Source organism: Sphaerulina musiva (genome assembly GCF_000320565.1).
Source record: "Sphaerulina musiva SO2202 unplaced genomic scaffold SEPMUscaffold_1, whole genome shotgun sequence".
NCBI classification, from domain to species: domain Eukaryota; kingdom Fungi; phylum Ascomycota; class Dothideomycetes; order Mycosphaerellales; family Mycosphaerellaceae; genus Sphaerulina; species Sphaerulina musiva.
Genome location: NW_016017383.1, coordinates 4,310,336 through 4,323,663, shown reverse-complemented (window position 1 = coordinate 4,323,663; position 13,328 = coordinate 4,310,336). Strand labels below are relative to the sequence as shown.

Below are 13,328 nucleotides of genomic sequence, written 5' to 3'. Positions count from 1 at the left end.
GCGACGCTACCGTCTATACGGCGAACTAGCTACGCTACTAATACTAGAAAGGCCGTTCTAAGAATTAACCTAGGACTTTATTACGGACCTGCCGCTAAGTAAGCGCGGCGACCGTATCTATGATACGATCCTCGTAATCGTCGACAGGTATACTAAAATAGTAACCTTCGTACTAACTACAAAGAAATATACTAGCGCAGACCTAGTAGATATCCTAGTAAACGAAATCGTACGACGGTTCGGTATACCTATAGGCATCGTAAGCGATAGAGGCTCGGTATTTACGAGCTAGTTCTAGTTAGACTTCTACTATAAGGCGTAGGTAAAACGTAGGCTTAGTATAGCGTTCTACGCGCAAACCGACGGTTAAACCGAACGGATAAACTAGGTAATCGAGACGTACCTATATATCTACTGCTTAGAGCAGTAGGACGATTAGGCTAGTATACTTATACAAGCGGAATTCGCGTATAATAACAGCGATTACGCTGTCCTAAAGATGTTACTATTTAAGGTACTATATAGTTTCAATCCGGAGCTAGCGACAAGTACGCGTAACGCTCGGAACGAGCTCGTAGAGAGGGAGGTACCGGCCGTAGTAGACGCTATAGAGAGACTGAAACGGAACTACGAAACTCTAAGTAAGCGCTAGCAATACGCTAGTAAAGCGTAGGCGAAGTACTTTAACGCGAAGTATACTATAATAGGGTTTAAGATAGAGGATATAGTACTGCTATCTACTAAGAACCTAAGATTAAAGGTACCTACGAAAAAGTTTATAGATAAGTTCGTAGGGCTATTTAAGGTAATCGATATTATAGGGAAGCAGGCGTACCGCCTAGCCCTACTAGCAGGATCGTAGATCTACAACGTCTTCTATATCTTATATCTCGAGCCCTATAAGAGCCGCGTAGGTAACGCGTAGGAGAGAACCCTCCTACTCGCCGATAAAGAAGGACTCTACAAGGTAGAAAAGATCTTAGATACGCGTCTAAGGAAGGGCATCCGATAGTACTTAGTACGCTAGCGTAGCTAGCCCGAGGAATTTAATTAATAGGAACCTAAAGAGTATATTAGTAAGTATACCGCCCTCGACGAGTTCGAAGCGTAGCGGAAACATAGTAGTATAGTACGAGCGAGACGTAGGTAGAGAGATTAAGAATCAATTTGCTTTTGACCGGCTAAGCTAGGAACACTATATATAAAAACAAAAACACTAAAACCTACGTACAGCGTACTAGAAACGTAGGCTAACCGAACGCGACGAGAGGGCTAGGTACCTACGGTACTACCGGTACTAGTAGTACTAGAAGAAGGAGTAGTAGGAGTAGGGCTAATAGGAGGAATAGTAGGACTAGTACCGTTACCGGTACCGTTACCGGTACCGTTACCGGCGTCGTCGTCGTCGTCGTCGTCGTTACTATCGCTAGGTAGGCTTATCTCCTCCTCGCCGTCCGATAGGTACAGCTCCTAGCTACTGTAATCGGGATACGCGGTCGCTACCGCGCTATCTAAGGCAGTACTAGCAGCGCCGGCCAAGCGAGCTATCTACGACAGACGTTAGCGACGCCTACGAGTAGAGTACGAAGCGACAGAACTTACCTCGTACTATAGCTTAAAGATACTCTAAAGGGTAGAGGTAGCTTTCGCTATCTCTAGGTAGTCGGCTACGGCTAGGGCGCTCGACGCCGGCGCGCTAGCTATACTACTACTACTACCCTTCTTCGGCGTCTCGTAGACGCCGACGGCCTTGCCCTTGTTAGAGGTAAGTACCTTCTTGCTCTCTAGAATCTTATCCCCTAGCCGCTATAAGCGCCGTATTACCTATACCGAGCGTATACCGGCTATATAAGAACGAAGCGCCGCGTATAGGACGCGTAGGTAGCGCGCCTACCGAAGCAGGTCTAGGTCTACTATACGTTCGTACGCGTAGCGCCCTTTCGCGTACCTCTAGTACTTCTTCTTACGGCTAGGAGCTATTACGCCGTTGTAGGCGCGCTCGGCGACGCCGTTCGTATCTACTACTATTAGATTAGGTTAGCAAAGAAATATAGGTAAGGCGTACGCAACGCGTAGGTCTCGACGTACCCTTGAATATATACTCTATATAGCGGAGGCAAATATTGTACGCTCTAGCCGCGGCGCGACTACGACGCGGATCGCGCTCTAGGACGGGCTTCTCGGGCGCCTTTGCGGCTATCGCGCGCTTCGGAGGTATGTCTCGTATATATAGGTTACGAGGATAGTACGAAGAGCTTAGAGTTTTTCCTAAAAAAATAGTTTAGAGAAGAACTAAGGAACGAAGAAAAGACGTAGTATAGAGGACGAAATATACTTACTCGTTGCTACTACCTGTTGCTAGGCGGGCTTTCTTCTATCGTATTCTACGTTCTATTAACTTCCTTACATTCTACTATATAGAATACCCTAGAGTAACTACTAGGATTCCTAGTATAACGACTAGCCTCTATATAGAATGCGAGCATCTCCGTATACGCTCTATATATACTCCGTATACGATACGTAGAATATATCGCTAGGGATAGCTCTATTAGGGAGAGGAGATAGTTGTAATAGCTAGGCCTAGAGGTATATAGCTCTAGAGGGCGGTTAGGTATTTAAGCCTAAGGTACGTTAGCCTAAGATAGGACAGGCTATAGAAGTAGTATAATCCGAGTCGTCGGGCGATCAGCTATCGGGCGACCGCCCGCGCGGCGTAGCGCCTGCGTATACTTAGCGTAGGGGTATATTATACGACGCCGCCCTCTCCTTTCCAAAGAACAAGAATTAGTTTGTTCCTTTTCCTACGTAGTAGGAAGGACGCTCTATATATTACTATATATACCTTACTCTTATACCTAAATTGAGTTACTAGCCGACGACGACCCCTAACTATACTATTACTATAGTCCCTCTACCGGACGCGGAGTTATAACGATATCGTTAAATCGACTATTAAATTAACTATAGAATTGACCGTAGAATTGACTATAGAATTGACTATAGAATTGGCCGTTAGATAGAAGTAATAGATAGAAGTAATAGATAGAAGTAATAGACATACTACCTACAAACAACTATATACTACTACTATTATATATATACGTACGTACGTACGTATACTATACTATACGAACTATACGAATTCCTCTTATTTACTATACGATCAATCGTATTTAATATTAACTAATACTTAGCTATATATAGTATACTAGATATAATATATCTATATACCTATATACCTATATATACCTATATACCTATACGGCCGTATGTACGGCACTAGCCGTTTAATAGACTAGTATTATACATCGGCCTATCGGTGCAATCGATAGTTACTATATTAGAATAGTAGTAGTTATTCGGGGTAGTGCCTAGAGGCGTTTCAAACTACCGGAATACCTTAGTATTCCTTAGTAATTCCTCTGCTTCCGAGATACCCTACAAAGCGCTATTTAGATAGCTATTAGTATAGATATTAACTAGTGTCCGAGATACCGAGCTATTCAATATATAGAAATGAGCGGCACGGATAGACTATCGAACGGCGGTAGAAGGACTGTGTACCTTAGGTACATGTAGACAGGTATATAGAAATACGAATCCAATACGAATGTGCGAAGGCTCCTATCTCTCTGTCTCTCTCCGTCTCTTTCTCTCGGCATCAACAAATACCTTTTGAACAGGCCTATCCTTCTTGGGCCAGAACTAGTTCAGTAGTCCAGGCTGTTTTTTTGTTCTCTTTTTTTTTCCAATCTGTGCAGTGCTTCAATAATGCAGCCAAGAATGGTTAGAATTTAGGCACCCATGCATGCATAGATCGGGCCCGGAATGCGATGAAAGCCGCGTTATACCCTATCAGATGACGACGTCAAGAGGATGATGATGATGATGTCCTTGGGGGGACGGGGGACAAGGCAACATGCAGTATACCAAAACCGACAAGCTTACCTTATAGTGTACATGTACAGTGCATAAGGTACATACAGGTAGGAGGTAGTTTGTACTTGTAGAAAAAAAAACATTGGCATAGGGCGTGGAAGAATGTCGCGCCGTGGCTCCCGTCTCTACCAGGTTACTTTCAGTTTGCTTGTGATGCTGAAGTTCGGCCGAAGGATACGGTATGTTATGTGCGAGTGCGGTAGTGACGTGATGGATGGTCCACTTGGAGTGGAACTAGTGTCTAGTTTCCGTGCTCGACCGATCCAATGTACATTCATCACTGGATTGATTCTGTCGGTACGTGTAGTGAACTAGTAGACTAGTAGGAGGTACGGCAAAGGTACATGATGAGAGAGCTGTAGTACATGTAGGAGGTAGCTTCCTTTCCATCGTCACATCATCATCACAGAGCATCACTACCTACCACCTCACCTTTAACCTGCTCCACCCCCGCAAGCAAGTGGGAAATGGGAGGAGACTAACAACAACATCAACAACAATAATACCTATCGTCAACAACAACAACACCACCACCACCACCACCACCACCACCATCTCTTGCCACAGAAACTCCCTCCACTCTTCCTTCCGTATCACGAAACTGCCCTTCCCACCGGCCTCACAGCCGCATCATCCGACGGACCACCCACTTCGCCTGCCCGTTATCGAACTGCACCATCATCCTCTTCTCACCTCCCTCTTCCCTCCTCCCTCCTCGACCACTTCCTGTCCCATCTCTCCGCGTGCTTGTCGGGTGTTGTTGCCACAATCGCTCCGGCAAGAACGTTGAGGTCAGACGACGACGTCGACGACGACGACAGCACGTCGGCTCAGCCTGGAGCTTATTCGTCACCCTTGCCGTCTGAAGGACCCGCAATCCGAGACGAGAGTTTGACTGGGCCACCCTGCACTCTGACCAACAAACTCCCACCCAGCCATGTCGCTCAAGAAGGCCCTGAGCAGCTTTCGCTCCGGAGGGAGTGGCTCGACTTCCGCAGCAACCAGTGATACTGAGACTGCCGACAAGACCGAGAACCTCAACCGTCGTTCCACGAGCGGCCTGGCAGCTTTGACGAGCGCTCGCCCATTTGCCAGACACTCTACCGACGTCGCCCGAGCCTCCACCGATCATGTGCGTTCTCCCGCCTCGGCCTCCCCCAGTCGCCAATCCCGCGACCACCATCGAGCCTCGCATAGTCCGCTGGGCTTCCTGCGCCGCAAGATTCGGGCGAGCTCCGAGGACTCGCACTCCTCCACCGAGGACTACTTGGCTGTGAATCGTGACGGCGATACCTTGAGCAAAAACCAACAGCGCAAACATGAGCGCGCCGCGGAAAAGGAAGCCCATCGCAAGGAGGCGGAAGAGCGTACGCAAGCCGATCGCCAACGCAAGGAAGACATGCGACGTCGTGCAGAATTGGGGGAAACGGAAGAACAAAAGTCCAAGTACGGTGTTCTGCCTATCAATTACTATGCAGGTCAGCAGAAGCATCAGGACCGCATTGATATCCGCGAGCTGAAGCCGGAGCACATTGGCAAGATGGTCTGCTTCCGGGCACGTATCCACAACATGAGGAAGCTGAGTGCGCATCTCGTCTTCGTGGAGCTGCGCCAGCAAACCGCCACCATTCAGGGCATTCTGCATGAGCACGGCAGCGTGTCACCTCACTTTGTCTATTGGGCGGAGCACCTCCACGTCGAGACCGTGGTTCTGATCAAAGGTGTGATCCAGGAGCCCAAGTCCAAACAGGGCGAAATCATTGGCGTGTCGATACACAACTTGGAGGTGCATATCCACGAAATGCACGTCGAGGCCACTCCCAGCGAGCCACTCGCATTCACGGTGCATGAGGCTGAGGTGAACAAGGCGGACACGCAAAAGGAGGGAGATACACGCCACCGCGTGTCCGACCGTGCCCGGCAGAATAACCGGATAATTGATCTGCGTTCGACAGCTTCGCAAGGCATCTTCCGCGTACAGTCGGGCATATGTCAAGCGTTCCGCGCACATCTCCACTCTCTGGGCTTCATGGAAATTCATACGCCGAAGCTGCAAGGCGCCGCGTCCGAGTCCGGAGCCAGCGTGTTCAAAGTCGACTACTTTGGTCGACCTGCCTTCCTGGCACAGTCTCCTCAATTGGGTAAGCAGATGTGCATTGCTGCAGACTTCCGCAGAGTGTTTGAAATTGGGCCCGTATTCAGAGCGGAGAACAGCAACACCCACAGACATTTGACAGAATTCACCGGCTTGGATTTGGAAATGGCTATCGACGAGCACTATCACGAGGTTCTCCGCGTACTGGACAGCACGTTCAAGGCGATTTTCACGTACGTGTATGAGAACTACAAGGACGAGATTGAGGTGGTGAAACGCCAGTTCCCCCACGAGGACCTCGTATGGCTCGAACAGACGCCGGTCATTCCCTTTGCAGAAGCGATTCGCATGCTCAACGACTCGGGATATCGTAACGAAGACGGAAACCCTCTGCCCGAGGACGAGGACATGGGAACCCGTGATGAGATTGCGCTGGGTGCGGTCGTCAAGGAGAAGTACAAGACCGACTACTACGTGATTGACAAGTTTCCGGCATCCGCACGCCCCTTCTATGCGATGCCAGACCCTGAAAACGAGAACATCACCAACTCCTTCGATATCTTCTTGCGTGGTCAGGAGATCCTGTCTGGTGGCCAGCGTATTCACGATGCGCCCATGCTCATCAAGAAGATGGAGGCTCTGAAAATGGACCCCAGCACGTTGGAAGAGTACATGACAGGTTTCGAATGGGGCGCGCCGCCTCATGGAGGTGGTGGCATTGGTATGGAGCGCATACTGATGCTGCTTCTCCAGCTGGGTGATATTCGAAATGCCACCCTGTTCACCAGAGATCCGAGATCGCTGCCGTACCACCCACCTGTCAAGCAGCTCAGACATCCTGATGCCAGCACGCTGCATCCTCCTTGGTCCGGCCAAGATCGTGTTGCGGCACACATGGACTTCCAGCCTTTGCCAAAACTCATTGCCAATTACGGCGATGCTTCCAACACTTCGTGGCTGGAGCCGAAGTTTGAGGTCTGGCGTGACCCTAACACTGGTGCCGCCGTGGGCTTCGTACCGCACGAGGGCTTCAGCATCACCATTGGAGATCCACTGTGCCACCCCAGTCAGTATGCCAAGACCATTGGTGGGTTCCTGCGATACATTAAGAAGGAACGGCGACTCAAGCCATTGTGGCTGCTGTGTGGCGCAGCTCCAGAAGAGGTGCTAGCAACGAAATTCGACTGGCGAACCTTGTCAGTTGCAGCTGAGCAGCGACTGGATCCGGGAAATAACCCTGCAGCGCAGGATCCGGATATCCAGCGCAAGTGCCGCCATGCCGAGAAAGAGGGTGTCAAGGTGCATGATATCAATCTAGGGACTCCAGTGCCTGAAGATATCAAGCAGAAGGTCGAGAAGCGCATTCAGGATTGGCTCAAGAACCGCAAGGGCAAGCAAGTGCATTTGACCGATGTGCATCCATGGCAGGATGTGGAGCACAGACAATACCATTACTCCACCACCAAGGAGGGGGAGATTGCTGGTCTGGTCATTTTAGCACAGCTGTCGCCCGATCACGGTTGGCAGGTGAAGTTTGCTTTGGATTTCCCGGGTGCGCCGTCCGGTGCCATCGAGTTGCTCGTGCTACACGCGCTCAAGGCTGCCGCAGCGACTGGCGCAACCTCCGTCACCTTTGGTGGCGGAGCTTCCGCCAAGCTCACCCCAGGACACAACTTGAAGGGCACCAGGGTCAAGGTCTTGGCCAAGGCGTACCACGCCATCGCAACCGAGCTGAAATTGACGAACAAGAGCGAATTCCGAGAGAAGCTCGGCGCTCAAGATGATCCCGTGTACGGTAAGTGGCACTTTGATATTTGGTCACGATGACATGTGGATGCTGACATTTGACACAGTGTGCTACCCACCTCATGGTCTAGGACCTGCCGGTGTTCGAGCTATTCTGAGCTTTTTTGAGGACGACGAGGACGATAAAAACAAGGTTTAGCAGTCCCAGGAAGAGCGTGCATCGTTGGTGTTTCCCCAGAAGTTTTCGCGAGTGTTTACTGCGTCCAAGTCTGTCGTACATTGGCGGAGAGTGTCGACCAGGATTGATGTTGAGATGGAGTGAGATGGGGCGTGTGCACAGATGTGCTGTTGCCTGTTCTCCCAATATATAACGATACACCTAGAAACCAATAGCTGATTGATCTTTTTGCACACTGTGTTGTTGTGGTCTTTTCTTTTTCTTTTTCTTTTTCTTTTCTTCCTGTGTCGTTTCTCCCAGGTGTCACATGGAATGATGGTAACGGTAGAACATGGTCGTCATGCTGTCGGTGCGCTCTCTCAAGACTGTCCAGCCTTTGAACAGCTCTATATCTTACCTCAATAGTAGGTAAGGTACCTAAGATAGGTAGGTAGGTAGGTAGGTAGGTAGGCTTGAATGACACCATTATGACCGGTGAGATAAGAGGTATATACACATGTTCATAAGGTACCTTACCATACATGGCACGTACAAATCCATCCGGTTGAGAAATCTGCATTGTCGGGTGCATTTGTTGCAATGTTGCATTGGACTCGGGCAACAGCCCACTTTCTCATTCCCTCTCCCTCTCCCCGTCCTCTCTTATTTTTTGACAAACGTCCCGCGGGCGGGGGGGTTGTAAGTTTGGGTCGGCTTTCACTTTCCGTTCGGAGGCGCAATTTGAAGAGGGGGCGAATTAATCGGGAATTTGGAAAGAAATTCGTCGGCTACCTTATGCTTCGAGTGAGCGAGTGCTCTCAGGGTCCTACTCATTTTTTTCTTTCTGCTTGCGTTCCATAGGAGGAGGAGGCTGTCAGCATAGGTACGTTTTTTGGGGGGGGGAAAGGTCGGCAGTTAGTGTGATGTGTTTTAAAGCGACTTGAGTATTCGACACATCATATATGCTCCAATCCGTATCATAGTCGGACTCCTCCTTTCGCATAGACACATCAAAGTGTCACATGCGATCGTATCCCCTCGTCGTCATCCTCCTGCCCCCACCCATGTATCCCCTCTTCCAGTGCTACTCTGTCTTTGGGATATAATTCTGCTGTTGGAACAGATATCCCTTCACCTTCGAATGCTTCAATTGCTCCAGATATCGTTCTACAGTTTTTTTTTACTGTCAGCTTCGTATATCACCTATATCCATCACTGGCCCTCTTCGGATCTGTTTCGCTCTCACCTCTCAAATGCCCACACTTCTCCAAATGGTTTACGCCCTCCTTGTAGTAGCATTTGCCCATTTCCTCCCGGATCAGCCGCGCCATCATGCTCTGCACCCATTGCTCCCGGATGATGGCATCTTGTGCAGCTTTCAGCGCCTTGTTGTCATCGTAGTCCACGCCGTCAAATGTTGGCGCGACTTTGGGCTTGGATGCTTTGAACGATTCGGATTCTGGGGTGGGCATTGTGGTGGTGGTAGTGGTAGTAGTGGCCGAGCGCAGCCCTGCGTCGTGTGTGGCAGTCGGATACGTTTGAATATATCTTCGCTGTCGCAATGGAGGTCGCTGGGCTTGTCAATGGCGTGCGAGAGGTTGCGTGTATGTTGAGCTGTTTCATGCACGGTACAGAGCTTCGAGGTGCGGTGTCGACGTCTCGGGTGCTGCCGTCTCCAAATGCTGACTACAGATACCTACGTAGGTAGGTGCAGATCACTGAGACTTTCACACCTCTTCTTCGTCGACATCTCTCATCGGGCTCAATTTGGCACTCTTCCTCTTCGACTTTCTCCAACTGAATCTTTTGGTCAAACTTGGCTTTCTTCGCGGCGACTGTGGTGTGGGTGGTGGCTCAATCTTCTTCCTGTCCTCCTCCTCACGCTCTTCCGCCTTCTTGGTCCAGTAATCTTTACCGCCACTCGGCATGCCATAAGAAACTTTCCACTGCCATTCGTCAAACTTCACGGACTGCTTCGTATTGATCTCCAGGAGCAACCGCTCTCGTGTCGAGCTGCAAGACGGACACAGTCGATCGAGCCGCAAGCTTTTGTACGGATGTGCCGCGATCTCGCAGCCCGTGGACCACGGAACCGAAGGATCGAATGAAGCATCGCGACATTCCAAGAGAGGCCGTGGGCAGAATGAGCTGTGTCCGCACGTCGAGTATATCACGCGACTGTGGCAGCACATTGCGATTGACGACTGTTTGACTTCATTTACAGGAGCGGCAGCACATTGGCAACGAAAGGCCGCAGACATCTCATAGTCTGCCGGTTTTGGCGACCTTTGTTCTCACTCGGGACAATATGTGACTATATTCTCCGAGTACATGCACCGCGCGTATTCTTTGTCAAAATCATTGACTCTATGTCTGCTTTTCGTGAATCTCGACTCAAAGCACACCAAATAGACGTTAACCAGGAAAACGATCTGACTCGTGTCAGCCCTATCTATTGCCGCCTCTCGTCGTTCTCAAAGGTGCCTACCTTACAACTAATATATCGGATCTGCGGTACAGTAGCGTGCAAAGCCACTGCGCAATAGCAATATAGTGGTTGATATCTAGCTCGCCAGCCGAAAGCCAATGTGTTCGAGAAGGTCGCGCAGGTATCTTCCGGCGTAAAGTTGTCCATCTCAGGCCAAGACCAGATCATATTACACACTTATGCGTTCTGTAAGCCAGGGGTGAACATCCAAGGCATGCCGTCACTGTCCAAAAGTCGCTAGGTTACATCAGTATCGAAGCCGGACATTTATACACGATTGAATTAGCGAAGTGGGAGTGGTGATGCTCGCTGGACACTTGAAGTTGGCGTGCAGAGAGCTCTACAGCAGTACGACAGGCCCTCCGCATTAGTTTTATGCAGAGCTTACATGTACGTAGTTGACCAAGAACGTCCAGGCCAGCGCGACTCTAGCTGATCTGAACTACGTATACGGCCGGGCGGAAGGTAATTGTACAACATGAAGCGGTGGAAGCCACTTGTACATATGTACAATTGAAAGATTGTTCCAATGGCAGTAGGTGTAGGTAGTGAAAGTGAACACTGTACTTCACGCGGCGCGAACTGGCGGAGTAGCGGGGGTGCCAATTATTACGACTTTAATCCTTGCAACGCTAAGATGGTTAGTTCTAGGGGTTTTGTTGCTGTCACATGTTTGGAAGCTTGTCGTGTCCTTTGAGATACCACTCCGTCCGTGTAGACAACGTCCATCCCATTCGAATTTCTTGCAGATCCAAGAACCTTGAAGTGCTTTCCATTGTCGACGACAGCGACGGGAACCAAACACCGCATTCTATCAGTCTCTCGTCATAAACCAAGCATGGCCTCCCTGCAAGTGCCCGTGAGAGGGAAAGCTGGAGGTGCTCCTGTCACAAAAGCTGTGATTCTGGTATACATACGTCCTGCAAGCTCAACATATGGGACTGCGAGCTGAGAGGTATTCTAGGTTGGGGGCCCATCCCGAGGAACACGTTTCAGACCACTTTCTCTCGACCTGCCGAAGGTGAGTAACCACAACCTCCGTCAATGGCTCAGCATGCTGCCATGTGAGCATATGTTGATTCCCCATAGCCACTTTTCGAAGTCGCCGGCCATCCCATCATCGAACACTGCTTCCAGGCAGTCTCACGCGTCCCTGAGATTCACGAAGTCTTCATCGTCGGCTACTACGACGAGTCAGTGTTCCGCGACTTCATCAAGGATTGCTCGCGCACACACCCCAAGATCAGCGTCAAGTATCTTCGCGAATATCAAGCTCTCGGTACAGCCGGCGGTCTTTATCACTTCCGCGATGCCATCCTGAAGGGCAGACCCGATCGCTTCTTCGTCCTCAACGCCGATGTGTGCTGCTCGTTCCCACTGGAGCAGATGTTGCGCTTATTCGACGAGAAAGATGCGGAAGCTGTAATTTTGGGCACAAGGGTCCCGAACGATGCAGCCACCAATTTTGGTTGCATCGTCAGCGATTCGCATAGCAAGAGAGTGCTTCATTACGTGGAAAAGCCGGAATCACACATCTCGAACCTGATCAACTGCGGTGTCTATCTCTTCGCGACGGAAGCTATCTTCCCTAGCATCAAGAGCGCTATCAAGCGCCGCACAGATCGCCCACGGCTGTTGTCATACCCGTCCTCGGATGCGCTGGACGCGCAGTACGTCCCACCCGGAGACGAGGATGGCGAGAAGAACGAAGTCATTCGACTGGAGCAGGACATACTCGCAGATCTTGCAGACAGCAGGCAGTTCTATGTCCTGGAGACCAAGGACTTCTGGCGGCAGATCAAGACCGCTGGCTCAGCAGTACCTGCGAACGCTCTCTATCTCACCAAGGCGTTCCAGCTGCAATCAGAAGAGCTTGCGAAACCATCAGCCAACATTTTGCCGCCTGTGTTTATCCACCCCAGCGCACAGGTCGATCCGACCGCTAAGCTGGGGCCCAACGTGTCGATTGGACCTCGCGCAGTGGTCGGCGCAGGCGCGAGAATCAAGGAGTCCATCGTGCTCGAGGACGCCGAGGTCCGTCACGATGCGTGCGTGCTATATTCCATCATTGGCTGGGGCAGCAGAGTCGGCGCCTGGGCACGCGTAGAGGGCACACCGACACCAGCGCGAGAGCACAGCACGAGCGTGGTCAAGAATGGAGTGAAAGTACAAAGCATTACTATCCTGGGTAAGGAATGCGCCGTTGCGGACGAGGTCCGCGTACAGAACTGCGTCTGCTTGCCATACAAAGAGCTGAAGCGCGACGTGGCCAACGAGGTCATTATGTAAGTCGAGTCGCAGAGGCGTGTAGAAAAAGCGCGGCGCCGCACAGCAGCGACGTTGACCAAAAGATGCATTACCCAAACATCGACAGGGCGTCGGGGGGAGGAGCAGCCATGGGAGGGCAGTGGAGCTCAGCAGACACGTGCATACCGTATGGAGGTAGTCTGGGCGATCGACACACTATACACCCACCCTGCTGACTACATGGTACTACTTGTGTTGCAATGACTGACGCCGATCGATCTGTGAAGAACGACTGATGACCTGTTGTGGTGGGCAATCTTGGGGGGAGTCAGCGAGATGTTGGTAGCACGTCCTCAGTACATGTAGCTGACATGGTCGTATACGATACTGCAAGCACTTTTAGAGGCACATCCGACGGTACCTGTACCTACATGTACCTACCTTGTATTGAAGACGATATATGTGATCGGGCGATGAAAAGTGAAGCTGATGAGCTGATGGTATGCTGCGGCTGACTCAATGCCAGGCCCCGCTGGCTCGAAGCCTAGAACTAACTAGACCTTTGTCACTGTTTGGCGTAGGAGGTAGTATCCTTGTCGTTGCATTCAACTAGGCTCCCAAACCTTGCGAGGCTTGTACATGCATACACACCT

General features: G+C 50.5%; 4 protein-coding genes across 4 annotated transcripts; 2 read left to right on the top strand and 2 right to left on the bottom strand.

Annotated features, from left to right (window-relative positions):
- Window positions 1-4,369: 4,369 nt before the first annotated feature.
- On the top strand, window positions 4,370-8,193 carry SEPMUDRAFT_146713 (aspartyl-tRNA synthetase). The gene is made up of 2 exons (XM_016903816.1): window positions 4,370-7,832; window positions 7,891-8,193. Exons 1-2 carry the CDS (start codon window positions 4,880-4,882, stop codon window positions 7,980-7,982), a joined length of 3,045 nt encoding a protein of 1,014 aa, XP_016765874.1. The 5' UTR covers window positions 4,370-4,879; the 3' UTR covers window positions 7,983-8,193.
- Window positions 8,194-8,654: 461 nt separating this feature from the next.
- Window positions 8,655-9,535, bottom strand: SEPMUDRAFT_146712 (uncharacterized protein). The gene is made up of 2 exons (XM_016903815.1): window positions 9,187-9,535; window positions 8,655-9,107 (listed from the first exon to the last, which is right to left on the bottom strand). Exons 1-2 carry the CDS (start codon window positions 9,410-9,412, stop codon window positions 9,025-9,027), a joined length of 309 nt encoding a protein of 102 aa, XP_016765873.1. The 5' UTR covers window positions 9,413-9,535; the 3' UTR covers window positions 8,655-9,024.
- A 255-nt stretch (window positions 9,536-9,790) lies between these two features.
- On the bottom strand, window positions 9,791-10,132 carry SEPMUDRAFT_14202 (uncharacterized protein; the record flags this gene model as incomplete). The annotated part of the gene is made up of 1 exon (XM_016902983.1): window positions 9,791-10,132. A coding segment is annotated over one exon (342 nt), but the record flags the coding sequence as incomplete, so codon positions are not given.
- Window positions 10,133-11,157: 1,025 nt separating this feature from the next.
- Window positions 11,158-13,142, top strand: SEPMUDRAFT_146711 (nucleotide-diphospho-sugar transferase). Its single transcript, XM_016903814.1, has 3 exons — window positions 11,158-11,335; window positions 11,393-11,449; window positions 11,518-13,142. The coding sequence occupies exons 1-3, from the start codon at window positions 11,267-11,269 to the stop codon at window positions 12,715-12,717; spliced, it is 1,326 nt and encodes a 441-aa protein (XP_016765871.1). The 5' UTR covers window positions 11,158-11,266; the 3' UTR covers window positions 12,718-13,142.
- Window positions 13,143-13,328: the final 186 nt, after the last annotated feature.

What these genes read in the sequence shown, in the direction of transcription:
- SEPMUDRAFT_146713 (XM_016903816.1), top strand. Translation starts at nt 4,880, where the DNA reads ATGTCGCTCAAGAAGGCCCTGAGCAGCTTTCGCTCCGGAGGGAGTGGC. An exon ending in TCAAGATGATCCCGTGTACG is followed by an intron (nt 7,833 to 7,890) that starts GTAAGTGGCACT and finishes CATTTGACACAG; the next exon opens with TGTGCTACCCACCTCATGGT.
- SEPMUDRAFT_146712 (XM_016903815.1), bottom strand. Translation starts at nt 9,412, where the DNA reads ATGCCCACCCCAGAATCCGAATCGTTCAAAGCATCCAAGCCCAAAGTC. An exon ending in GAAGTGTGGGCATTTGAGAG is followed by an intron (nt 9,108 to 9,186) that starts GTGAGAGCGAAA and finishes AAAAAACTGTAG; the next exon opens with AACGATATCTGGAGCAATTG.
- SEPMUDRAFT_146711 (XM_016903814.1), top strand. Translation starts at nt 11,267, where the DNA reads ATGGCCTCCCTGCAAGTGCCCGTGAGAGGGAAAGCTGGAGGTGCTCCT. An exon ending in TCACAAAAGCTGTGATTCTG is followed by an intron (nt 11,336 to 11,392) that starts GTATACATACGT and finishes GAGGTATTCTAG; the next exon opens with GTTGGGGGCCCATCCCGAGG. An exon ending in TTTCTCTCGACCTGCCGAAG is followed by an intron (nt 11,450 to 11,517) that starts GTGAGTAACCAC and finishes GATTCCCCATAG; the next exon opens with CCACTTTTCGAAGTCGCCGG.